Source organism: Ranitomeya variabilis, chromosome 1 (assembly GCF_051348905.1).
Source record: "Ranitomeya variabilis isolate aRanVar5 chromosome 1, aRanVar5.hap1, whole genome shotgun sequence".
Lineage (NCBI taxonomy): Eukaryota > Metazoa > Chordata > Amphibia > Anura > Dendrobatidae > Ranitomeya > Ranitomeya variabilis.
Window position 1 is genome coordinate 592,712,679 of NC_135232.1, and position 26,485 is coordinate 592,739,163.

At 47.3% G+C, this 26,485-nt stretch overlaps 2 protein-coding genes across 3 annotated transcripts in view; one reads left to right on the plus strand and one right to left on the minus strand.

Moving 5' to 3' along the window:
• IQGAP3 (IQ motif containing GTPase activating protein 3) overlaps window positions 1-17,562 on the minus strand; it is a 30,533-nt gene extending 12,971 nt beyond the window's left edge. Inside the window, exons 1-24 of the mRNA XM_077258341.1 lie at window positions 17,373-17,562; window positions 13,608-13,695; window positions 13,367-13,523; window positions 12,695-12,772; window positions 12,444-12,520; window positions 10,604-10,671; window positions 10,413-10,526; window positions 10,013-10,191; window positions 8,799-8,886; window positions 8,549-8,712; window positions 8,363-8,450; window positions 7,932-8,095; window positions 7,689-7,849; window positions 7,459-7,580; window positions 4,187-4,347; window positions 3,268-3,358; window positions 2,638-2,805; window positions 2,397-2,539; window positions 2,145-2,315; window positions 1,968-2,051; window positions 1,823-1,894; window positions 1,638-1,707; window positions 1,160-1,368; window positions 924-1,076 (exon numbers count right to left, since the gene is read on the minus strand). Of these exons, the coding sequence (XP_077114456.1) occupies window positions 924-1,076; window positions 1,160-1,368; window positions 1,638-1,707; window positions 1,823-1,894; window positions 1,968-2,051; window positions 2,145-2,315; window positions 2,397-2,539; window positions 2,638-2,805; window positions 3,268-3,358; window positions 4,187-4,347; window positions 7,459-7,580; window positions 7,689-7,849; window positions 7,932-8,095; window positions 8,363-8,450; window positions 8,549-8,712; window positions 8,799-8,886; window positions 10,013-10,191; window positions 10,413-10,526; window positions 10,604-10,671; window positions 12,444-12,520; window positions 12,695-12,772; window positions 13,367-13,523; window positions 13,608-13,695; window positions 17,373-17,412 (2,910 nt within the window). The 5' untranslated portion in view covers window positions 17,413-17,562. The remainder of the gene's footprint in view (window positions 1-923; window positions 1,077-1,159; window positions 1,369-1,637; window positions 1,708-1,822; window positions 1,895-1,967; window positions 2,052-2,144; window positions 2,316-2,396; window positions 2,540-2,637; window positions 2,806-3,267; window positions 3,359-4,186; window positions 4,348-7,458; window positions 7,581-7,688; window positions 7,850-7,931; window positions 8,096-8,362; window positions 8,451-8,548; window positions 8,713-8,798; window positions 8,887-10,012; window positions 10,192-10,412; window positions 10,527-10,603; window positions 10,672-12,443; window positions 12,521-12,694; window positions 12,773-13,366; window positions 13,524-13,607; window positions 13,696-17,372) is intronic.
• A 2,804-nt stretch (window positions 17,563-20,366) lies between these two features.
• TTC24 (tetratricopeptide repeat domain 24) overlaps window positions 20,367-26,485 on the plus strand; it is a 43,190-nt gene continuing 37,071 nt past the window's right edge. For both annotated transcript variants that reach the window (XM_077258354.1, XM_077258363.1), the window contains exons 1-5: window positions 20,367-20,899; window positions 22,409-23,198; window positions 24,183-24,398; window positions 24,651-24,779; window positions 26,007-26,128. In XM_077258354.1, the coding sequence (XP_077114469.1) occupies window positions 22,418-23,198; window positions 24,183-24,398; window positions 24,651-24,779; window positions 26,007-26,128 (1,248 nt within the window). In that variant the 5' untranslated portion in view covers window positions 20,367-20,899; window positions 22,409-22,417. The remainder of the gene's footprint in view (window positions 20,900-22,408; window positions 23,199-24,182; window positions 24,399-24,650; window positions 24,780-26,006; window positions 26,129-26,485) is intronic.

Here is a 26,485-nt window from a genome sequence, read left to right on the forward strand (position 1 = left end):
TCTTATCCCGGCCTGCGCTATGGAGCGGTGTACCGGCTGCCGCTGCAGCTGTGCCGCAGATCCCGGACCCTTTACCTGCTGGCCCGCATCTGGAGCCTCTTCAAGGCCGCACCTCTGCAGCGTTGCTCTGCGGAATCGGCGGCGTCTTCCCGGACCCAGCCATCCCACATGCCGGACAGACGAGGGGGGAGCCGTCTAACGGAGTCTCCCCCGACGCTGCATCTGGACTGCATCCCCTGCCGTTCCCGCAGAAACCGCACAGGCGGATGCTCCTAGCCCAGGTATGATCTTCTGTAGTCTTCTCAGAGATCCTGTCCCCTGGGAACAGGAAACCTAAACTGAGGAGGAGAGGGGGACCGCCCCCTTTTATGTCTCTGTAGGTTTCCTGTTCCTTGGGGCGGATCCCTATCTCTCCAGTGGGTGCTGTCATGGCGAAGGGTAAAACACTACATACTCACCTTCTGATGTCTGTCACGTCCCCCGGCGTGCACAGGGTTACGCGCTGCTGCTCAGAGCTTCCTGCACTGACTGTGTCAGCGCCGGCCGTAAAGCAGAGCACAGCGGTGACGTCACCGCTGTGCTCTGCTTTACTGCCGGCGCTGACACATTCAGTTACCCGGGTGCTGCAGGGGGACTTCGGCATCGTTGAAGACAGTTTCAACAATGCCGAAGTCGTTCCCCTGATCGTTGGTCGCTGGAGAGAGCCGTCTGTGTGACAGCTCCCCAGCGACCACACAACGACTTACCAACGATCACGGCCAGGTCGTATCACTGGTCGTGATCATTGGTAAGTCGTTTAGTGTAATGGTACCTTTATACTCGGGTTGGCTTATACTCGAGTATATATGGTAACTGATAGCTATCAGTGAATGGAAATGTCTGCTGGCACACACCTCCCATTCACAGCCCAATGGTGGCCTCACCTGTAACAGATAGAAGAGGTGCTGATAAGCCTCCAGCTTTTGCCGCTTCTCCTTGCTCAGAGACTTTAACCCTTTCTGCTTATCGATGGCCATCAGGTCCGACAGCTGCTCCTTGTTTTTCTTGGTGAGTTTCTTAGAGTGAGATACGACTTCCTGCGCAACGGATAAAAGTAGTGGTCATTGTAAAACTATTGGGGGTCCAATAAGCGGACACGAGTGTGTGGGCCGCTCTGTACCTGCAGAGTGATCCTATTCTTCACCAGCAGGCCGATCTTTATATCCATCGTATTGAGGTCGTTCTCCAGCCGTTGATTGGATCGGATTTTCTTCACCACCTCCTCCCGCAGCTTCATCACCTCCTGCTCCTCCCAAAAATCACGCTCGCTCTGCTCCAGCAAGTGGGCAAACTTCCGCAGGGTGCTGAGAGGGGGGTTTCTGGCGTGGACTGGGACAAGGAAAGGGAAGCAAAACCATGACGTACAGCCAAGATTGGAGCTGGCTCTGATCCTGGCCGATATAAACCCTTAGATACCGCGGTCATTACCCACTGCAGCACCTCAGCAGTAGATCAGAAAGGACCTGCTCTGTACCACCATTGGGACCGTGTAACACGAGCCTGGGATCTGACCACTGAACAAATAAAGGTCCCTATGCTACTATGGAAGGGGCTGCCAGGAGACATCGGGACCATGGTCTCCTAGTGAGGACCCTCACCCAGCATCCTGTAGTCTCCTCTAGCCTTGCTTGCTCGGAAGAAAGCCTGGATCTTTATCACGCTGCCAACCTGAAAATGCAATAGATCACAATGGGAATCGGACACGGGGCGGCGACTGATCACAATGGGAATCGGACATGGGGGCGGCTGATCGTACATGGTCTTGGTCAATAGTACTACGTACATTCCTCCGGAAGTATCTCAGCCTCTCACGGTATTTCTTGCGGGCGAGCCACATCCTCACAAGTGACTGGATCTATAGGGAAAAGCAAGATTTGTCTTGATCCGTTACAGCTGCACCGAAACCCGCGGTGTCCAAACAGTAGTACCTTAATAACGGCGTCCACATTCCCGTGTAAGTACCTCATCCTCTGTAGATACTCCTGTCGCTGCCTGCAGCCCCGCCAGTGTGCCTGTCAACAGCCCACATCAAATTCTATCAAAATTGATGTCCGGCATGCTGGGAGTTGTAGTCTTACAACAACTGGAGCATCGCAGGCTTGTACCTGGATCAAGGTGACAGCGGGCACTTGCTTGTGCAGTAGATGGATCCTCTCGGAGAACTTCTGGCGGACCAGGAAGCCCCTCATCCGCGCTTGCAGTCTCACCAGCATGTCGACGTTGGCCTCCCACTGCTTCTCACGCTTGAAACCACTCGTCACTTTATTAATGGTGGACTGTAAAACAGGCAGGAGTCAATATACCCCGTACTGCATCAGACGACGGCCAGCACATTCCTATATAGTCTCCCCTCTTACCTGGATTTCCTCCCGAGACAGGTGCGTCGTGCTGGGACTGAAGCCAGAAGGCAGATCCCAGGTCCCTTCGAATGAGTGCAGATGAAAGAAGTAGTCACCCCTCTCCTTCACCTTGTGTCTCACCCAGTAATTGGCGGCATCACCTGCAGTAAGCAAAGAGGGACCGGAGAGGGCAGCAGAGCTCAGAACAGCCGTGGACTCAAGTCCATGATGCTTTGCGTTGCTCTGTAGTTTTCCCCACCTCTTTTGCGTTTTGCGGTCATGGCCGAGCCGAGTTCGGCTTGATATCCATGGGCGCAGTCTGACACCACCCCGCACAGCAAGGCATCTGGGTTACGTAGCACCCGCAGGGTCTGTGACGCCTTCCCTTCCTTTATGGCTTGGTTGATGGCTGCTATGCCCAGCGCCACTAAGGAACAGCGGTGAAGAATGAGAGAATGTAAGAAACATTATAATCTTCAAAAAGAGGTTCTGCAGCAGCTTAGTATAGTGTCCACAAAACAGTGAACTCATTTTAACCTTTATTAGTGTACATTTTCAATTTTACATTTTTGGGGACAAATTACCTAAGAAAAAAATATACTATTTTTAATTTTCTTTTTATTAGTAATAAATACAAAATAAATAGTAAAATAATAAAATCGCAACAATAACAGAAAATGAAAATGAATTTTAAAAAGTCAAATAAAATGCTAATAAATAAAAATGGTAAAGAAAAAAAATAGAAAAAAGTATTAAAAAACAGTTCTATGTTTAAACACCCCCCTCCCCCCCCCACACAAAAAAAAACAGCTAGTAAACACAAAATAGGACTGAAAGACTCCAGTTGAAAAGGGGTTAATTACAAGTTCCACTGGACTATTTGACTCACTTTTACGGGCTCTGGCATTTTCCTGATTGGCCTGAAGCACTCCTTGCTGTATTTCCTCCAACCAGAGCAGTGCGGAGTCATCCCGGGTCACCTGTGACAATGACCAGGATATGGAGCCATTTGAGCTATAGCCTTGTCCCCTGCATCCACCACCAGGGGGAGCACACTACATCTGCATTATGTAGTGAAGAATGCATTGTCTGCAGTGAGCTACCCCTGGTGGCAGCTACAGTTAAAGGGAATCTGTCACCCCATTTTTGACCTATAAGCTGCAGTCACCGCTATAAGGGGCTTATCTACAGCATTCTGTAATGCTGTAGATAAGCCCCCGATGTAACCTGAAAGATGAGAAAAAGAGGTTATATTATACTCACCCAGGGGTGGTCCCGTTGTGGTCCGGTCCGATGGGCGTAGCGGTGCGGGTCTGGCGCCTCCCATCTTTATACGATGACGTCCTCTTCTTTGCTTCCTGTCGCAGCTCCGACGCAGACGTACTGATTTGCCCTGTTGAGTGCAGAGCAAAGTACTGCAGTGCGAAGGCGCTGGGAAAGGTCAGAGAGGTCCACGCCTGCGCACTGCAGTAAATTACTCTGCCCTTAACAGGGCAGACAAAGTACGCCTGCGCAGGAGCCGCAGCGTGAAGACCAGAAGAGGACGTCATCGTATGAAGATAGGAGGCCCCGGCCCGGACCGCGACGCACATCGGACCCAGACCGCAGCGGGACCGCCCCTGGGTGAGTATAATATAACCTGTTTTTATCATCTTTCAGGTTACATCGGGGGCTTATCTACAGCATTCAGAATGCTGTAGATAAGCCCCTTATAGCGGTGACTGCAGCTTATAGGCCAAAAATGGGGTGACAGATTCCCTTTTAACACAACTTGAACATTTTAGGAGACCCCCACAAGGCCGCCTCACCTTCTTGTGACGCAGGTCTCCGGTGAGGATCTGGTGATAGAGGCAGGCCACTGGGAGGGTGAGGTCACTGAGAGCAGCCGCTGGTAGCAGCAGGGCGGAGAATGTTTTCTGGGGATCTTTCTGATCAAGTGCTTCATTAATGAGGTTGACGGCCAAGATTTCTAAGATGATAAAAAAAAGTATAAAATATATTTACATACATAAACCATAAATATTATATTAATAAATACAGAAATTATACAAATAAAATATTAATATATTGTACCGTATGTTTATTTTAAAAATGTATCATGTAAGATTAAAAACTAATACATAAATGTATATGATTTAAATATAGAATACATTATAAAGAAATTATCTAGAATGATATTATTAAAAAAAACTCTATATATATTTTTTTATATAAAAAGTGCTTAAAAAAAAAAATAATAATATACCGTATATGCAGCGCCCCAGAGTCCTGGTCGTTGCAGTACTGTGGCTCCGCCGCTAAGGGGGGCTATGGTACGTCTGATGGCACTGAAGGAGTTCATCTGACCAGGTATCACAGACACCAATACATTTCACAGTCTGGCCTCCAGGGGGAGCTAAGGGTGCTATTCATTAGGCCACTCCTCACATACTGGTTAAAACTGGGGGTTAGGCAGGAAGTTAGAGAGAACGCTGACTGGGTTGGAACCAGGCAACACCTTGTGGCAGAGGGTGTTGTAGGGGAAGATTCGGTAGGGTCCCTGTCAGGGGTGGGATCCTGACAGAGGCCTGGCAAACAGAGAGAAAGCTACGGGACCGCGCCTGCACTTCATAGCGGCGGTGCCCTAAGAAAGGACAAGAAGCGAGATTTATTGTGCTGAGTGAGAAACGAGATCAACGCAACAGGGAGAAATACCAGTAGGGGTCGTGCTGTAAGAACGAGGCAACATCCTACTGAGGCGCAAACAACCGGTGGCCGGAACGCCGAGGAGGTACAGAGCTCTAAGCATTACTTCAAACCAACGGCAGGACAGAGAGCTATAGGCTGGCTGTCTCACCTACATCACCTACGCAGACATAGGGGGCAACTTGTGGAGAGGGGCGACTCTAGGGTCCCGGAAGAGCTCCGAGCCTTCCCGTCATACGGGTGCGTCCTACCATAAGATCTGGGGGACGAGATTAAGAAGAACATCAGAATCGAGTTGTGAGGGAACACGAGAAACAGACACAACAGTTGTGGGGACTACCCTGCGGCAGTGGGGGCACTACATATATACTCGAGTATAAGCCGACCCGAGTATAAGCCGACCCCCCTAATTTTGCCACAAAAAACTGGGAAAACTTATTGACTCGAGTATAAGCCTAGGGTGGAAAATGCAGCAGCTACCGGTGAAGTTCAAAAATAAAAATAGATGCTCCATACCGTTCATTATGGCCCCATAGCTGTACCATAGAAAGCTGTGCCATATAGTGCTCTGCACCGTTCATTACTGCCCCATAGCTGTACCATAGAAAGCTGTGCCATATAGTGCTCTGCACCGTTCATTATTGCCCAATAGCTGTACCATAGAAAGCTGTGCCATATAGTGCTCTGCACCGTTCATTATTGCCCCACAGCTGTGCCATATAGTGCTCTGCACCGTTCATTATTGCCCCACAGCTGTGCCATATAGTGCTCTGCACCGTTCATTATTGCCCCATAGATGTACCATAGAAAGCTGTGCCATCGCTGCTGCAATAAAAAAAAACAAATGACATACTCACCTCTCTTGCTTGCAGCTCCCCAGCGTCCCGTCCCGGCGTCTCTCCGCACTGACTGATCAGGCAGAGGGCGCCGCGCACACTATATGCGTCATCGCGCCCTCTGACCTGCACAGTCAGAGCGGAGAGACGCCGGGAAGATGGAGCGGCGCCCGGCGTGTGGAACGCGGACAGGTGAATATGTAATACTTACCTGCTCCCGGCGTCCCGCTCCTTCCCCCGGACAGCTGGTCTTCGGTGCCGCAGCCTCTTCCTCTATCAGCGGTCACCGTTACCCCTGATTAGAGAAATGAATTATGCGGCTCCGCCCCTATGGGAGTGGAGTCCATATTCATTTCTCTAATGAGCGGTCCCACGTGACCGCTGAACAGGGGAAGAGCTGCGGCACCCGGAGACCGTGGGACGGGCAGTGGGAGCGCCAGGAGCCCCGTAAGCAGGTAAGTATGCCTCAGCGCCCTCTCCCCCTCACCCGCCGCCGACCGTGACTCGAGTATAAGCCGAGAGGGCACTTTCAGCCCAAAAATCTCGGCTTATTCGGGGTATATAATTCTTTATACTTTTTCTTTTTTTTTTTGACCAACCACTTGGAGAACGCCAGAAAGCTGCTGTACAGGTGGTACTTCACACCATACAGATTGTCCAAGATCTACCACAGCTCCCCAGATGTGTGCTGGAGGTGCGGAGACGCCAACACAGATATGTTACATGTTTGGTGGGGAAGCTCCCATTTAGTGTCTCAGATTAGTGGCATCCCAATACAAACTGGGAGAGAGCAGGCGCTTCTGGCCGTTGACCTGGATTTGATCCCGCACGAGTTCAGGACAGTGAGAGCACACATCCTCATAGCTACTAGAAATCGCAGGATATTGGAAAAACCCTAAATGTCCATCATTGTCTGAGATCGTAGCATTGGTGAATGACAAATGTCTATCACAGAGGATAGTTGCTTCACCTACCAATAATACAACATCATATCTCAGGAGATGGGACAGCTGGCTAGCATTCAGACACTACTGTGGTCATAAAGATGTAATAGAGCTATACATGGGAACACACGGGTATAACAATCTGCAGTCATCACTCCTTCCCTTTTTTTTCCCTATAATAGTTATGTTAAATTATCATTATATTAAGCGGATTAATGTTTTTGAGGAAATATCTGTAATAATGTACTGGAGGCTAAATTTTTGTTAATAGGACCGTATTTAATACTAATACAAAGTTTAGGGTAAAAAAAAGTAAATAAATAAATAATAAAATATATATATATATATATATATATATATATATATATATATATATATATATATATATATAGTTTACTCTTGAATATTCTATATAAATCCATCCTCCCCTTGCTAAATCCTCTACCGCGGTACTCCAAACAGATGGGGCCGCACTGGGGGGGGTTACTGAAGTATGCATTGATTTAATGGGCCGCAGGGGACCAGTGATCACTGCTCAGTGGAGGACTCATCACTCAGCCCCCACTAGAAGACTTCAGGGGTCCTCTGATAGAGGGGCCGGACTCGTCCACTTACTGTCATCTTCTTCTTGTATTGAGCGGTTGGTGTTATTGACGCAGGACTGCAGGTCGTTCCAGCTGAGGAAGCCGCCGACCCCCTGAGAGCGCCGCCGCCGCTTGCACAACTTGTTGAAATACCTAGAAGAACAGGGGTCCGGCATACCTTGTGTAAATGTGGCAATACTGCATATAGGGGAGCACTGAGGCTTCACCCCCTTTAGGTGATCCCCCAGGAGACCCCCTCACCTCTGGACGTTCTCCTCGTCCACGTCAGCCAGGCCTAGAGAGGAGCTCGTCATGGCGGCCCAGAAAGCATTCAGATCCCCGGCCTCCACGGCGCGGTTCACCAGGGCTACGGCGGACAGCATCTCCACGGCCACAAACAGCTCCTCCTGCACCAGCGAGCCCTGGGGGGAGAATAGTGGTCACAGCCAATCCCTGGGAGCTGGGGGCTGGAGTTATATGGGCATCCATATTGGTGGTCCTCACCCGAGGACTCTGTCCCTGGAGAACAGAGAGTTCCTGTTGGTAGAGGTCAGCGGCGAAGGGGTAGACGTCCGGCAGCTGTGCGTCCGGGCTGGTCAGCTCATGGACGGTCAATGCTGAGACTCCTTTACGAATGGCGCTATTAATCCGGGAGACCGCCTGCTCCACTACAGGAGAGAGAGCAAGAGAAATATCACACATCACTCCTTAGTACTGGCGCCGCCTCAGGCGAGGGCCAAGGCTAAATAAAAACAACTTCACCAAACGAAAATGAGTTCTGCTTGCCAAGGTGGTGGCGGACCTGAGGGTACTGCCCCTCAGGCAATCCCCCCAAAATCTCAACTTCCCTCCCAATCAGACATGATAAAGGCAATGCAAAATGATTAATAGTCATTCTGTTAATATGGATTTCCCCTTTAAGGCTTGAAACATACAGGCGTGCTCTTTGACTGCATTTTGATTGGCTGCGTCCACTCCAGTTTGCAGCTCCTCCTTTTCCAGCAGATCCATGTATCCCAGCTCCTGGAATGCAATACACCATGAGAAGAACCCGAGAGCAGGGATGGAAGTGGGAGGAACGATCAGCGGCGCCCCCTGCTTATCAGTACACTGGGACTCACCAGTGCCTTCTGCTCCCGGTCATTGGACAGCTGCTCTAGATAACAGACAGCGTTCTCCCTCTGCAGCCTGCGCAGGAGGAGCGCGGAGTCCTGCAACGCGGCATACAGGCTGCCCACATCATTCCTCTCCAGAGCTTCATCCACGTACTCCAGAGCAGCGTGCACTGAGGAGGAGGAAGAGTTAAGGAGGACGTCAGAGTGGCACAAAGTGTCTGCTACATACATCAGTAATATCGCGGGGGCACCCCACCGTTCACTTTGTTAACGTTCCCCTGTATTTCAGCTTGTGTCAGGCAGAGATCGTAGATATCCTGAGTGTCCGAAGGATTCTGCTGTACCTATAGAGAAAGTAGGAGGTCAACACAAAGCCAGCAGATTAGTGAGTGCAGCTCTGGAGTATAATACAGGATGTAACTCAGGATCAGTAATGTAATGTACGTACACAGTGACTGCACCGGCAGAATAGTGAGTGCAGCTCTGGAGTATAATACAGGATGTAACTCAGGATCGGTAATGTATGTACACAGTGACTGCACCAGCAGAATAGTGAGTGCAGATCTGGGGTATAATACAGAATGTAACTAAGGATCAGTGCAGGATCAGTAATGTAATGTATGTACACAGTGACTGCACCAGCAGAATAGTGAGTGCAGATCTGGGGTATAATACAGAATGTAACTCAGGATCAGTAATGTAATTTATATACACAGTGACTGCCCCAGCAGAATAGTGAGTGCAGCTCTGGAGTATAATACAGGATGTAACTCAGAATCAGTGATATATGTACACAGTGACTGCACCAGCAGAATAGTGAGTGCAGCTCTGGGGTATAATACAGGATGTAACTCAAGATCAGTAATGTATGTACAGAGTGACTGCACCAGCAGAATAGTGAGTGCAGCTCTGGGGTATAATACAGGATGTAACTCAAGATCAGTAATGTATGTACAGAGTGACTGCACCAGCAGAATAGTGAGTCCAGCTCTGGGGTATAATACAGGATAATAATAATCTTTATAGAGCGCTAACATATTCCGCAGCGCTTTACAGTTGTAACTCACGATCAGTACAGGATCAGTAATGTAATGTATGTACACAGTGACTGCACCAGCAGAATAGTGAGCGCAGCTCTGGAGTATAATACAGGATGTAACTCAGGATTAGTACAGGATCAGTAATGTAATGTATGTACACAGTGACTACACCAGCAGAATAGTGAGTGCAGCTCTGGAGTATAATATAGGATGTAACTCAGGATCAGTGCAGGATAAGCAATGTAATGTATGTACACAGTGACTGCACCAGCAGAATAGTGAGTGCAGCTCTGGGGTATAATACAGGATGTAACTCAGGATCAGTAATGTATGTACACAGTGACTGCACCAGCAGAATAGTGAGTGCAGCTCTGGGGTATAATACAGGATAAGCAGTGTGGGTAGGGTCACGTCAGTCAGCACAACGCACCTTGTTGTGGGCATTCGCCATCTTGGCTGACTTGGCCTGGTGGAGGAGCTCTTGGTATACTGCTGCCAGCTTCTCCTGGATGTTAACCAGCATGGCATTAGGATTGCGTAGGGCGATCATGGTGTCCTGCACCACTACTCTTTCCACAGCTTCATTAATGGCAATGACAGCTGCATGTACTGCAACAGAAAGACACTTTCAGTTACATGCTTCTGTAGCAAAGGGTTTGTTACAATGTGTCCAATGCAGGAAATCCTTTGGATTGCAGATGGAAACAACTTGCCACAAACTCAATGAGAGAGTCAAGCTGCAGCACATTTCAGGTTCTGAATGTAAATGAGACTGTTCCTATTCACTGAGAGCAAGCAGAGGTGTAAACAGAAGAGACATTGTCGCTTACCTGCAGCTTCGTCCACAGATAGCTCATTGGCCAGGATCCCCCCGATTTTGCTGAACGCTGGCATCTGAATCCCGTACTTGTCCAGCTCACATTTCATGTGGTTTATTTCCTCCTCTGGAAAGAGAATGGTAAGAGACCCAATTAGACCCCACCATACCATGTCCAGAGGGGATAAAAGATACTATAATTACCTGTAAAATTCACTTTTCCGTATAAATCCTGAATCTGAGGAGCCAGACCCAGCTTAAAGAGGTACAGACTAAAAAGAGAAATAAAAAAGAAATACTGGAACAACAGAATATAGAAAACAATATACACTGCTCAAAAAATAAAGGGAACACTAAAATCCCACATCCTGGATATCACTGAATGAAATATTCCAGCTGTAAATCTTTATTCATTACATAGTGGAATGTGTTGAGAACAATAAAACCTAAAAATTATCAACGTAAATCACAACTAATATCCCACGGAGATCTGGAGTTAGAATGATGCGCAAAATCAAAGTGGAAAATTAAATTACAGGCTGATCCAACTTCAGTGGAAATTCCTCAAGACAACGAAATGATGCTCAGTAGTGTGTGTGGCCTCCACGTGCCTGTATGACCTCCCTACAACACCTGGGCATGCTCCTGATGAGGCAGCAGATGGTCTCCTGAGGGATCTCCTCCCAGACCTGGACTAAAGCATCCACCAACTCCTGGACAGTCTGTGGTGCAATGTGACGTTGGTGGATGGTGCGAGACATGATGTCCCAGATGTGTTCACTCGGATTCAGGTCTGGGGAAGGGGCGGGCCAGTCCATAGCTTCAATGCCTTCATCTTGCAGAAACTGCTGACACACTCCAGCCACATGAGGTCTGGTATTGTCCTGCATTAGGAGGAACCCAGGGTCAACTGCACCAGCATATGGTCTCACAAAGGGTCTGAGGCTCTCATCTCGGTACCTAATGGCAGTCAGGCTACCTCTGGCGAGCACATAGAGGGCTGTGCGACCCTCCAAAGAAATGCCACCCCACACCATTACTGACCCACTGCCAAACCGGTCATGCTGAAGGATGTTGCAGGCAGCAGATCGCTCTCTGCGGCGTCTCCAGACTCTGTCACATGTGCTCAGTGTGAACCTGCTTTCATCTGTGAAGAACACAGGGCGCCAGTGGCGAATTTGTCAATCCTGGTGCTCTGTGGCAAATGTCAAGCGTCCTGCATGGTGTTGGGCTGTGAGCAACCCCCATCTGTGACGTCGGGCACTGAGACCATCCTCATAGAGTCGGTTTCTAACCGTTTGTGCAGACACATGCACATTTGTGGCCTGCTGGAGGTCATTTTGCTGGGCTCTGGCAGTGCTCCTCCTTTTCCTCCTTGCACAAAGGCTGAGGTAGCGGTCCTGCTGCTGGGTTGTTGCCCTCCTATAGCCCCCTCCACATCTCCTGGTGTACTTGCCTGTCTCCTGGTAGCGCCTCCAGCCTCTGGACACTACGCTGACAGACATAGCAAACCTTCTTGCCACAGCTTGATTTGATGTGCCATCCTGGATGAGCTGCACTACCTGAGCCACTTGTGTGTGTTGTAGAGTCTGTCTCATGCTACCACGAGTGTGAAAGCACAACCAACATTCAAAAGTGACCAAAACATCAGCCAGAAAGCATTGGTACTGAGATGTGGTCTGTGGTCCCCACCTGCAGAACCTCTCCTTTATTGAGTGTGTCTTGATAATTGCCAATAATTTCCATCTGTTGTCTGTTCCATTTGCACAACAGCATGTGAAATTGATTGTCAAACAGTGTTGCTTCCTAAGTGGGCAATTTGATTTCACAGAAGTTTGATTTACTTGGAGTTATATTCTGTTGTTTAAGCGTTCCCTTTATTTTATGGAGCAGTGTATATCCGGCAACTTAAAGGGCAATTCCACTTGTATTAAAACGTCAGTCTGAATGGTTTGTTAACCAAAAAAGAAAACATTTAACATCCCCTTTAAATCTAAAAAAAAAAAAAATGGATAAAGTCCGTGTGTAACATGTCCAACCTCACCTGAGGGCATGCACACAGTACACCACGCGGGGCATGTTCTTCTTGTCATATATGTCCGTGGTCTCAGGCTGAAAAAGCTGCAACAAAAGGTCGTCTCAAGTATGAATGGACTACAAGTCCAGGAATAATAGCTCATATACACAGACACACACAGAGACAGGCAGGCAGGCAGACAGACACACACACACACAGAGGCGCTGTATTTCTTTTGCGGTCTGTGGCACATTAGTCCGCGCCAATTTTTCACTTACCGTCGGCAGCCCGATGTGACTCATTGCGTGGCGCCAGTGGTTGATGTTGTCTGTGTGCCTGAAATGAAGGCCCGCTGCCTGCAATACAGTCAGTTAGGGGTTAATCGAAAGCTGCAGTCACCCATTCACTTGCTGCAATACATTCAGCAGGAATAATACCAGACCAGTGTCAGATCGCTGCAGTCAGATGTTGCCGTCAATTACTGCAGAATCTAAATGGGTTTGCTGGTCGGCAACCTGCGGCAGAGCGCCAACGGGCCGCCCGAGGCAAACTGCGGCAGAGCGCCAACGGGCCGCCCGAGGCAAACTGCGGCAGAGCGCCAACGGGCCGCCCGAGGCAAACTGCGGCAGAGCGCCAACGGGCCGCCCGAGGCAAACTGCGGCAGAGCGCCAACGGGCCGCCCGAGGCAAACTGCGGCGGAGCGCCAACGGGCCGCACGAGGCAAACTGCGGCAGAGCGCCAACGAGCCGCACGAGGCAAACTGCGGCGGAGCGCCAACGGGCCGCCCGAGGCAAACTGCGGCGGAGCGCCAACGGGCCGCATGAGGCAAACTGCGGCAGAGCGCCAATGGGCCGCCCGAGGCAAACTGCGGCAGAGCACCAATGGGCTGCCCGAGAAGGGGTAAAAATAAATAAGTACGGTAAATAACAGGCTTCATCTCTTTTGCTAACCCTGTAACGCAGCTGGTCACAGTCATAGATTTTTTTCAGCGGCACGATATCTGAAGCAAAGAAATTCCCCAGCTTGGCGAGGAAGACGCCGTTACGCAGACTCTCCTCCAGCTCCGTAGGGGGTGGCAGCTCCTCATTCAGACAGGACTCCATCCAGCTGCAGAGAAGACCAGGAGAAACCATGAGGACACAAGAGAACAGAGAAGATGGTGGCAATCACGACTGATCACGTCCTGCTCACCGCTTCGCCTCCTCCAGGTGGCACAGGTACTGATAGGCAACATTCTGACGCCGCTGTTCGTCCATCTCATCCGCCGTGAGACGCTCGTCTGAGAGATAGAAAAAAAAAGCATCACGTAAGTAATGTAACATCCAGCCCTCTCTCTGTTGGGAGTTCCTCTAAGGCTCTGTCCTGGGGCCCCTACTTTTTTCCACCTATACCCATGGCCTAGGACAACTCAAAGTCCCATGGATTCCCGTACCACCTTTATGCTTATGACACTCAGATCTACCTTTCTGGCCCAGACGTCACCTCTCTGGTGTCCAGAATCCCAGAGTGTCTATCAGCCATATCCTCCTCCTTCTCCTCTCGCTTCCTAAAACTCAATGTGGACAAATTTGAACTCATCACCTTTCCTCCATCTCATAGATCTCCCTTACCTGACCTATTTATCGCAATTAACGACATCACACTCTCCCCCGTACTGGAAGTCCGCTGCCTCGGAGTAACTCTCGACTTTGCCCTGTCCTTCAAACCGCTCGTCCAAGCGCTTTTCACCTCCTGTCGCCTTCAACTCAACAATATTGCCAGAATCCGTCCTTTCCTCAGCCATCAATCTACTAAAACTCTTGTGCATGTCCTCATCATCTCCCGCCTCGATTACTGCAACACCCTCCTCTATGGCCTACCTGCTAGCTCTTGCACAGCTCCAGTCAGTCATCAACTCTGCTGCCCAACTAATTCATCTCTCTCCTCGCTACTCCCCTCTGCAAATCTCTTCACTGGCTCCCCTTCCCTCAGCGTATCCAGTTCTAATTACTAATACTAACCTACAAAGTCATCCGTAACCTGTCTCCTCCATATATCTCCGAACTAATCTCCCGAAACTCCGGTCCTCCCAAGACTTCACCACCACCCGAGCTACCGCCTCACCAACCACCGGAGCTCCTACAATCCCCGACCTACTGTCTCCTTCCCCACCATCCTGTAGAATGTAAGCCCGCAAGGGCAGGGTCCTCGCCCCTCTGTATCAGTCTGCAATTGTTAGTTTGTTTACAGTAAGTGACATCTGTAATTTGTATGTAACCCCTTCTCATGTACAGCACCATGGAATCAATGGTGCTATATAAAAAGATAAAAATAACATTACATATGGGGGGGTGTGGAGGTGGAAAATATATATATACACAGTGGGGCAAAAAAGTATTTAGTCAGTCAGCAATAGTGCAAGTTCCACCACTTAAAAAGATGAGAGGCGTCTGTAATTTACATCATAGGTAGACCTCAACTATGGCAGACAAACTGAGAAAAAATGATCCAGAAAATCACATTGTCTGTTTTTTTTTCATTTTATTTGCATATTATGGTGGAAAATAAGTATTTGGTCAGAACCAAAATTTCATCTCAATACTTTTTAATAAATCCTTTGTTGGCAATGACAGAGGTCAAACGTTTTCTGTAAGTCTTCACAAGGTTGCCACACACTGTTGTTGGTATGTTGGCCCATTCCTCCATGCAGATCTCCTCTAGAGCAGTGATGTTTTTGGCTTTTCGCTTGGCAACACGGACTTTCAACTCCCTCCAAAGGTTTTCTATAGGGTTGAGATCTGGAGACTGGCTAGGCCACTCCAGGACCTTGAAATGCTTCTTACGAAGCCACTCCTTTGTTGCCCTGGCGGTGTGCTTTGGATCATTGTCATGTTGAAAGACCCAGCCACGTTTCATCTTCAATGCCCTTGCTGATGGAAGGAGGTTTGCACTCAAAATCTCACGATACATGGCCCCATTCATTCTTTCATGTACCCGGATCAGTCGTCCTGGCCCCTTTGCAGAGAAACAGCCCCAAAGCATGATGTTTCCACCACCATGCTTTACAGTAGGTATGGTGTTTGATGGATGCAACTCAGTATTCTTTTTCCTCCAAACACGACAAGTTGTGTTTCTACCAAACAGTTCCAGTTTGGTTTCATCAGACCATAGGACATTCTCCCAAAACTCCTCTGGATCATCCAAATGCTCTCTAGCAAACTTCAGACGGGCCCGGACATGTACTGGCTTAAGCAGTGGGACACGTCTGGCACTGCAGGATCTGAGTCCATGGTGGCGTAGTGTGTTACTTATGGTAGGCCTTGTTACATTGGTCCCAGCTCTCTGCAGTTCATTCACTAGGTCCCCCCGCGTGGTTCTGGGATTTTTGCTCACCGTTCTTGTGATCATTCTGACCCCACGGGGTGGGATTTTGCGTGGAGCCCCAGATCGAGGGAGATTATCAGTGGTCTTGAATGTCTTCCATTTTCTAATTATTGCTCCCACTGTTGATTTCTTCACTCCAAGCTGGTTGGCTATTGCAGATTCAGTCTTCCCAGCCTGGTGCAGGGCTACAATTTTGTTTCTGGTGTCCTTTGACAGCTCTTTGGTCTTCACCATAGTGGAGTTTGGAGTGTGACTGTTTGAGGGTGTGCACAGGTGTCTTTTTATACTGATAACAAGTTTAATCAGGAGCCATTACTACAGGTAATGAGTGGAGGAAAGAGGAGACTCTTAAAGAAGAAGTTACAGGTCTGTGAGAGCCAGAAATCTTGATTGTTTGTTTCTGACCAAATACTTATTTTCCACCATAATATGCAAATAAAATGATAAAAAAAACAGACAATGTGATTTTCTGGATTTTTTTGTCTCAGTTTGTCTCCCATAGTTGAGGTCTACCTATGATGTAAATTACAGACGCCTCTCATCTTTTTAAGTGGTGGAACTTGCACTATTGCTGACTGACTAAATACTTTTTTGCCCCACTGTATATATATATTGTAGAAACATATACGTGAGACAAAAATACATTAAAATAAAGTATATGTTGATTTTTTCTCAAATGTATTAAAGTTTTCATTATATATTGAAATACATAAAAGAATTATATATAACCTTCCTGCGATAAAATCAGTGTGCTATACACACATACACGATGACTGAAAAATAATAAAAACTGTTACTCACACTATTTGTCCTGCAAGAACAAAAATACCATTAAAAAAGGACATGCCTAATGATCAGTGTTTGGAAACTGATGGTATAAAGACGTTTCACATCAAGAAATATTACAATTGAAAAAAAAAAAAACACATTACAAAAATTTTTGAACATAAGTATAAAAATATTTAAAGAAAAAAATTAAAAAAGCAAAACGGTAAATCACGAAAGACAGCCTGACCAAGACATTAGATTATGGACGGCTACTAGGTGGTAACAAGGAATAAAAATATTTGTAGCAATTTTTTTTTTTTTTTTAAATAAAAAAAGTAAAAAAAAAAAAAAAAGATATAAAAGGTAACGTAAAGTGAACAATATTAAAAGCAGTAAGAAAAAAAAATATTAATGACACACAGAAGTGCCAGAGACGAGTAACGGCCTCCTGATCAAAACATCACTTTTATATAAAAACGTAAGACAGAAATATTAAAAGCTAATGAAGTAACATATTAGACTTTTTAAGGGAAATAAAGTGAAAACAAATAAAAAGCATTACATAAAAACAATAATACAAACATGTTAAAAAAAAGTTTAATTAAAAAATATACAAAAAAAGTATAAAAATATTTTTTAATAAAAAATAAATAAAAAATCAGTATTAATACTAATGTGAGTTTAGACATCACGTGACTAAATGACAGCCATGACGGACTTGTCCTGCTATGGGACAGCACCTATGGCCGGGCATGCTGGGACTTGTATTGCCACCGCAGCTGGATAGCTACTACGGAGCCCTCCCCCTGCAGGTTCCGCACTCACAGCCGTTGGTGGGTGGCCCGGGCCCGGCTCTGCTCCCCATGTCTGCCCGCTGCCGTCCGTCCTCTCCGCCTCCGCTCTCCTCTGTTTACTCTGGATTTGAATGTCCCGCCGCAAACCTTTTCCGAACTAACTGTCAGGTGAGCGCTCGCCGATTACGTCACCAGAGGCGCAGGAATGCCGGGAACTGTAGTCCCTGTCTCCCAGGCGCTGCTGTCGCTTGTCGATGACGTCGGTTAGGTGCAGGGCTGCTGGAAACTGTAGTCTTTCATCAATGAGCTGCTGTTGAACAGTGAAAGTATACAGGGCATATTCCCCACACTCAGTACAGTAATTGTATCATCACTAGCTGCATTCCCTAGTCATGTACGCTCACTAGCTGCATTACCTAGTCATGTACGCTCACTAGCTGCATTACCTAGTCATGTACGCTCACTAGCTGCATTACCTAGTCATGTACGCTCACTAGCTGCGTTACCTAGTCATGTACGCTCACTAGCTGCGTTACCTAGTCATGTAGGCTCACTAGCTGCATTCCCTAGTCATGTACGCTCACTAGCTGCATTACCTAGTCATGTACGCTCACTAGCTGCGTTACCTAGTCATGTACGCTCACTAGCTGCATTACCTAGTCATGTACGCTCACTAGCTGCATTACCTAGTCATGTACGCTCACTAGCTGCGTTACCTAGTCATGTACGCTCACTAGCTGCATTACCTAGTCATGTACGCTCACTCGCTGCATTCCCTAGTCATGTACGCTCACTAGCTGCATTCCCTAGTCATGTACGCCCACTCGCTGCATTACCTAGTCATGTACGCTCACTAGCTGCGTTATCTAGTCATGTAGGCTCACTAGCTGCATTTCCTAGTCATGTAGGCTCACTAGCTGCGTTACCTAGTCATGTACGCTCACTAGCTGCGTTACCTAGTCATGTACGCTCACTAGCTGCATTCCCTAGTCATGTACGCTCACTAGCTGCGTTACCTAGTCATGTACGCTCACTAGCCCCATTACCTAGTCATGTACGCTCACTAGCTGCGTTATCTAGTCATGTAGGCTCACTAGCTGCATTACCTAGTCATGTAGGCTCACTAGCTGCGTTACCTAGTCATGAACACTCACTAGCTGCGTTACCTAGTCATGTAGGCTCACTAGCTGCGTTACCTAGTCATGTACACTCACTAGCTGCGTTACCTAGTCATGTACGCTCACTAGCTGCGTTACCTAGTCATGTACGCTCACTAGCTGCATTACCTAGTCATGTACGCTCACTCGCTGCATTCCCTAGCCATGTACGCTCACTAGCTGCATTCCCTAGTCATGTACGCCCACTCGCTGCATTACCTAGTCATGTACGCTCACTAGCTGCGTTATCTAGTCATGTAGGCTCACTAGCTGCATTACCTAGTCATGTAGGCTCACTAGCTGCGTTACCTAGTCATGTACGCTCACTAGCTGCGTTACCTAGTCATGTACGCTCACTAGCTGCATTCCCTAGTCATGTACGCCCACTCGCTGCATTATCTAGTCATTTACGCTCACTAGCTGCGTTATCTAGTCATGTACGCTCACTACTTTCATCCCCTGCATTACCTAGTCATGTACGCTCACTAGCTGCATTCCTTAGTCATGTACGCTCACTAGCTGCATTACCTAGTCATTATTACCTTGTCATGTACGCTCACTAGCTGCATTACCTAGTCATGTACGCTCACTAGCTGCATTACCTAGTCATGTACGCTCACTAGCTCCATTACCTAGTCATGTAGGCTCACTAGCTGCATCACCTAGTCATGTAGGCACACTAGCTCCGTTACCTAGTCATGTACGCTCACTAGCTGCGTTTTCTAGTTATGTGCGCTCACTAGCTGCGTTATCTAGTCATGTACGCTCACTAGTTTCATCCCCTGCATTACCTAGGTATGTACGCTCACTAGCTGCATCCCCTGCATTACCTAGTCATGTACGCTCACTAGCTGCATTACCTAGTCATGTACGCTCACTAGCTGCATTACCTAGTCATGTACGCTCACTAGCTGCATTACCTAGTCATGTACGCTCAGTAGCTGCATTACCTAGTCATGTACGCTCACTAGCTGCATTACCTAGTCATGTACGCTTACTAGCTGCATTAGGCTGGTTTCACACTTGCGTTGGGCAGAGCTGCGGAGGGCTGCGTAGTTCCTCCGTTAAGCCCCGCCCACTGCTGCACCTCTTCCTTCAGCTCCGCCTACGTCGGCATGCGTCCTGCTTACCTATCTTTAACATTGGGTACGCAGGCCATGCGAATGTATGCGGATGCCTCCACAGGCATCGTTTTGACGCTGTGCCGAACTGCGTCGAACGCAGCATGTTGCATTTTGTTGAGGTCGTCGCAGCATCAAAAAGAAGCATGCGGAGGCATCCACATACATCCATATGGCCTGCGTACCCAATGTTAAAAATAGGTACGCAGGACGCATGCAGATGTAGGCGGAGCTGAAGGAAGAGGTGCGGCAGTAGGCGGGGCTTAACGGAGGAACTGCGCAGCCCTCTGCAGCTCTGCCCAAAGCAAGGGGGAAAGCAGCCTTACCTAGTCATGTACGGATTGTACGCTCACTAGTTGCATTACCTAGTCATGTATGCTCACTAGCTGCATTATTCATCCTGGGCCACCTGTTTCATTCATGAATAAAATACAAGCAGTGGTGACTGAAACGGATGCAACAAATGCATATATATAGCTGTTGGATATGAATATTGGCTTATAAGCTGTGCATGATCTGTGGAAACCTGGCACTAGTCATTGTTATGTCATTTTAAGGGGCTTCTCGAGGGGTCTTACATTCAGAAAAGGAGGCACTCAACCCCCCCCCCCCGTGCAGTGCTGGTCACCATGGTGTGGCGGTGATATGTTACTTATTTTAACCCTGAGGGTCCTGAGGAATGCCGGAGGTGCAGTGTGGACTGACACACACCAATGCAAGTAGTAAAACCAAACCACCGGTATAATAGATGCATCTGACACTCTGGGCAAGGGACATGGTGGGTGACAGTCCCTATGGCGGCAATTATTCAACTGTTTTACATATATCTTTTTTTTTTATTTATTATTTTTGTTGTTTACTTATGTTTATTTTTAGTAATTTATTTTAATTTATTATAGTGACATATTTAACTTCTATTTTTGTTGTTTATTTTCTATTTTTTATTTAATTATTTGTAGTTTGTTTGTTTTTTACATTTCTTTTTTTAATTTATTGTATTTACATATTTATTTTATTTATTTTTTAAACAATTTATTGATTATATTTTTCTTATTTTAGAAAATGCAAGAAAGGAAAGAGTTAAAGGGGTATCCCCCAGGCTGGTGGATGACTGGCATCAGGAGGAGGAGGAGAGCGGCTCCGCCATTGTTGATCCCGGTTACCATGGGAGACAAAGACAAAGCAAGATGATCTCCTCCAGGAAACTCAATAGGGCTCAGCCATAGAGGCCACAAGTCTGCGAGGCGGGGACCACGGCTACTCTTCCTGCCAGGACACTGGTATGTGGTGCCCAGACCCCTGATAATGCTCATCGTGACGGGGGATCACTGCCTCACCGAGCCACCTGCTATATGGGTGCATCCAAGTTGGAACTCCTCAATTGGGGTCTCTATTTCTTCCTTCTATGACATGTTGCCCACTGTTACCCAGTGGCATTTCTTGGCACCAGCTTGGGCAAAATATGAGCACTGTCTTTGGGTCTGATTATAATTGGGCATTGTATGGTAATATAATGTTTTGGGTGCTATTATAATTAAGCACTGTATAGCAGTATTATTCTTTCAATGCTGTTTTAATTGGGCACTATATGGCACCTATTCTGTGGGTGCTATTATAATTACGGTAGGTATTACATGGTACTATTATGGTTTTGGAGCTTTCACAATTAGACACTGAATAGAGGTAGCATTTTTTAGGTGCTATTATAATGAGACACTGCATGGCAGTATTATCCTTTTAGTGCTTTTTTTATTGGGCACTATATGGCAGTTTTATTCTTTCGGTGCTATTATAATTGTGAACTATGGCCCTATTATTCCTTTGGAGCTATCACAATTGGGCACTGTATGGCGGTATTACTTTTAAGTGCTGTTATAATTTGGCACAGTACTATTCTTTTGGTGCTATTTTAATTGGGCGTTGTATAGCGATATTATGCTGTTTTAATTGGGCACTGTGTATATATGGTTCTGTGGCTTGCTTGGTTTTCCTATTTAGGTGCTTTTATATTTGTGCTCTGATTGGTAGTGTTATGACAGTCTGTTAATTGGCCCTGCATTCTAATATTATGAAGACACTACTATTTGGTCACTATTATGTCCACAATGGCTCTATATCCTAGGATTTTATGTGATCTTTGTTGTATTTTTATTTGGTACTATATGGTGGTATTCTTCAACAGGGTCAATGAGTACATTTTTTATGTTGGCATCATATACCAATGTTATGGGGGTTTTATAATCAGCACTATATGGTGGTAATATTTATTCAATATGTTTTGGACACTGTATAGCACTATTATTTGGACACTTATGTTGGAACAATATGCAAATGTTTTGGGGCTATATATTTAACACTATATGGTGGTAATATTTAGCAAATGCATTTTGGGCACTGTATAGCACTATTATTTGAACATTTTTATGTTGGTAGCAAATAATAATGTTATTAGGCTTTTTATTCAGCACTGTATTTATTTAATTTATTTTGTGAACTGTAAAGAACCTTTATTTGCACATTTTTATGTTGGTAAGATATACTAACATAATGGAAGTTTTATATTCAGCACTAGATGGCGGTAATATTTATTAAATGTATTTTGGGCACTGTATAGCACTATTATTTGGCCACTTACTTTGGTGCCATATGGTAATGTTATTAGGCATTGTATTTAGCACTATATGTTGATAATATTTATTATATTGTATTTTGAACACTGTATAAGACTATTATTTGGCCACTTTTATGGTGATATCATATACTAATGTTATGGGGGCTATCTGTTTCAGATATTAGACATGGCTTCTGAGGACTTGCAGAGCGAGCCACCAAACCCTGAAGACTCTGGGCCACCAAACCCTGAAGACTCTGGGCCGCCACCGCAGCCTCGGCCCACCAAGAAGAAGAAGGTAAATAAGGAGATGAAACCATCTGGAGAGGAAGGTGGGAGGAAAGATGAGGGCTCCTGCAATTCTCAGGCTGAGATTGAAGGTTTGACCAAGACTGGACACAAGGCTCTGACGGCCGGGGACCTCCCGGTGGCCATGTCCCATTTCAAGAAGGCTTTCCTACTGTCTATCAGCACCAAACAGAAGGCCGTCCAGCGGGCCTGTGCCTTTAACCTAGGGGCCGTGTATGTAGAGACTGGGAAACCAGAGAAGGGGCTGGAGTTTCTCCTAAAGTCCCAACCAAGGGATGGAGAAGAAGAACCCAATGGAGATCTTTACTTCAACCTTGGCTTGGCCTACGAATCCTTACAAGACTTCCCCAGGGCACTAGAACATTTTAGGAAAGCGTTACTCCTCTACAAGCCCTCACAGCTTGGCCACGAGGCAGACGCCCACATGAAGATGGGCTACTGCTACCTGAGCATGAAAGAAAAGGCCCGGGCTGCTCAGTGCTTCCAAGAAGCCGCAGACTTCTACATGGAAGCCCAGAAGCTGGATATGACTGCTGTAGCACTCAACGAGGCCGCCAACTACATGCTGCAGAGTCACTGCTACGACTCGGGACACGTCCTACAGATCCTTAATGAGGCCAGAATGGTGTGCGAGCAGCTAACGAGGAAAGACCTGCTAGGTAGGATAAGTATATGTGGTAGAGAACACAGTGTCATGGTGGCCAGCTGGTATAACATAAGCATCTTCTATGTAGTAATATGGACCATGCTGGTATAACCTGAGCATTTTTCTATATATTTATATATGCACTGCTGGTATAACCTGGGCATCTCCTGTATATAATTATATATGTACAGCTGGTATAACCTGGGCATCTCCTGTATATAATTATATATGTACAGCTGGTATAACCTGGTCATCTCCTGTATATAATTATATATGTACAGCTGGTATAACCTGGTCATCTCCTGTATATAATTATATATGTACAGCTGGTATAACCTGGGTATCTCCTGTATATAATTATATATGTACAGCTGGTATAACCTGGGTATCTCCTGTATATAATTATATATGTACAGCTAGTATAACCTGGTCATCTCCTGTATATAATTATATATGTACAGCTGGTATAACCTGGGCATCTCCTGTATATAATTATATATGTACAGCTGGTATAACCTGGTCATCTCCTGTATATAATTATATATGTACAGCTGGTATAACCTGGGTATCTCCTGTATATAATTATATATGTACAGCTGGTATAACCTGGGTATCTCCTGTATATAATTATATATGTACAGCTGGTATAACCTGGGTATCTCCTGTATATAATTATATATGTACAGCTGGTATAACCTGGGCATCTCCTGTATATAATTATATATGTACAGCTGGTATAACCTGGGTATCTCCTGTATATAATTATATATGTACAGCTGGTATAACCTGGGTATCTCCTGTATATAATTATATATGTACAGCTGGTATAACCTGGGCGTCTCCTGTATATAATTATATATGTACAGCTGGTATAACCTGGTCATCTCCTGTATATAATTATATATGCACAGCTGGTATAACCTGGGCGTCTCCTGTAAATAGCTATGTATCGTACACATTGTATATCCTGATCCCGTCCCCTCTTGTTACCCCACAGCGAAGCTTTACAATGATATCGGCCTTAGTTATGCCCAGCTGAAGGTTTTCGCCCTGGCGGTAGACTGTTTCCAGATGGCGCTGCCGCTGTGCCAGGAAGATGCTGCAGAGAGACACAAGGAGGCGGTGGTCCTACAGAACCTGGGGGCTGCTTACAACACGCTGGAGCAGTATGGCGAGGGGCTGGAGCACCACAGGAAAGCGTCAGCGTTACACAGTATGGCTGATTCTTCGTGTGTGGGGCAGTCACGTATTGGGTGGGACGGTGTGAATACTACACATTATATGGGACTTATAGTCAGGGATGTAATGATGTGACCTGACCACCAGAGGGCGCAGTATGACCTGTGTATGGAGGAGATGGCAGCTTCTGGTCGCAGTCACACTCTGCAAGGTATATAGTGTATATACTATATGTTACCTGGTGACAGTGGGTGAGCGCTGTGTCTCCTCCTCTTGTGTGTTGCAGGCTTGCTCGGTAACCGCCGGGCACAGGGCCAGTGTTTTGGAAACTTGGCCTATGCTCTGAGTCAGCTCGGCGACCACGAGGCGGCCGGAGAATATTATCTCCACTCACTGCAGGCATTCAGAGATTCAGGTATGAAGCATGTCTGCTAAACACCGCCGACCCGTGCGGGCGGGAGAGAAGTCTTAATGAACGTGCCCCCATGACAGCTACAGTATATACACAGCGCCCCCATAACAGTGATATACACAGTGCCCCCACATAACGGTGAGATCCACAGTGCCCCCACATAACGGTGAGATCCACAGTGCCCCCACATAACGGCGAGAACCACAATGCCCCCACATAGCGGCAAGAACCACAATGCCCCCACATAGCGGCGAGAACCACAATGCCCCCACATAATGGCGAGAACCACAGTGCCCCCACATAACGGCGAGAACCACAGTGCCCCCACATAACGGCGAGAACCACAATGCCCCCACATAACGGCGAGAACCACAGTGCCCCCACATAACGGCGAGAACCACAATGCCCCCACATAACGGCGAGAACCACAATGCCCCCACATAACGGCGAGAACCACAGTGCCCCCACATAACGGCGAGAACCACAATGCCCCCACATAGCGGCGAGAACCACAATGCCCCCACATAGCGGCGAGAATCACAATGCCCCCACATAACGGCGAGAACCACAGTGCCCCCACATAACGGCAAGAACCACAGTGCCCCCACATAACGGCGAGAACCACAGTGCCCCCACATAACGGCGAGAACCACAGTGCCCCCACATAACGGCGAGAACCACAGTGCCCCCACATAACGGCAAGAACCACAGTGCCCCCACATAACGGCGAGAACCACAGTGCCCCCACATAACGGCGAGAACCACAATGCCCCCACATAACGGCGAGAACCACAGTGCCCCCACATAACGGCGAGAACCACAATGCCCCCACATAACGGCGAGAACCACAGTGCCCCCACATAACGGCGAGAACCACAGTGCCCCCACATAACGGCGAGAACCACAATGCCCCCACATAACGGCGAGAACCACAGTGCCCCCACATAGCAGTGAGATCCACAGTGCCCCCACATAACAGTGAGATCCACAGTGCCCCCCTACAACAGCGACAGGAGCCCTCCTCATGTAATGTTGACAACCATAGTGCCGCCACCCAGTGCCCTAATATCAGTGCCATCCAGTACTGAACGCTGCCATTGTCCAGTCCCTAAATTCCACACACCAGTGTTACCGGACACACATGAGCCCCATCCTGCTCCTGGGCCGGAAACTGTAGACATTTCCATGGAATATTCTGCTGACATCTGCCATGTCCTTCTTGTCCGCTAGATGATTTCCATGGCCAGTGGCAGGCATGTGAAGGACTCGGAGCTGCCACATTCCGTCTGGGGGATGCGGAGAAGGCCGTTCTGTATTACAAGCAGGCGCTGGCCTTACTCTCCAAAGCCAAGGTCAGATCTCCCGCTACCCCGAGCTGCAGATCAGCAACTGCGACTCCTAAATGGAGGAAATGACTGTGATTGTATGTCCGAGCTGTGCACATACCCCTCTAAGGCTACGTTCACATTTGCGTTGTTGGGCGCAGCGTCGGCGACGCGACGCAACCAACAACGCATGTACACAACGCAGTGTTTTGCGACGCATGCGTTTTCATAAGATCCTACAAATCGGGACTTTTGGCGCAGGGAAAACGCTACAAGTAGCGTCCCCTGCGCCCTGTCTTGTGCATCTATATGACGCATGCGTCGTAAAACGCAGTACAACGCATACCGGTGCATGTCCATGCGCCCCCCATGTTAAAGATAGGG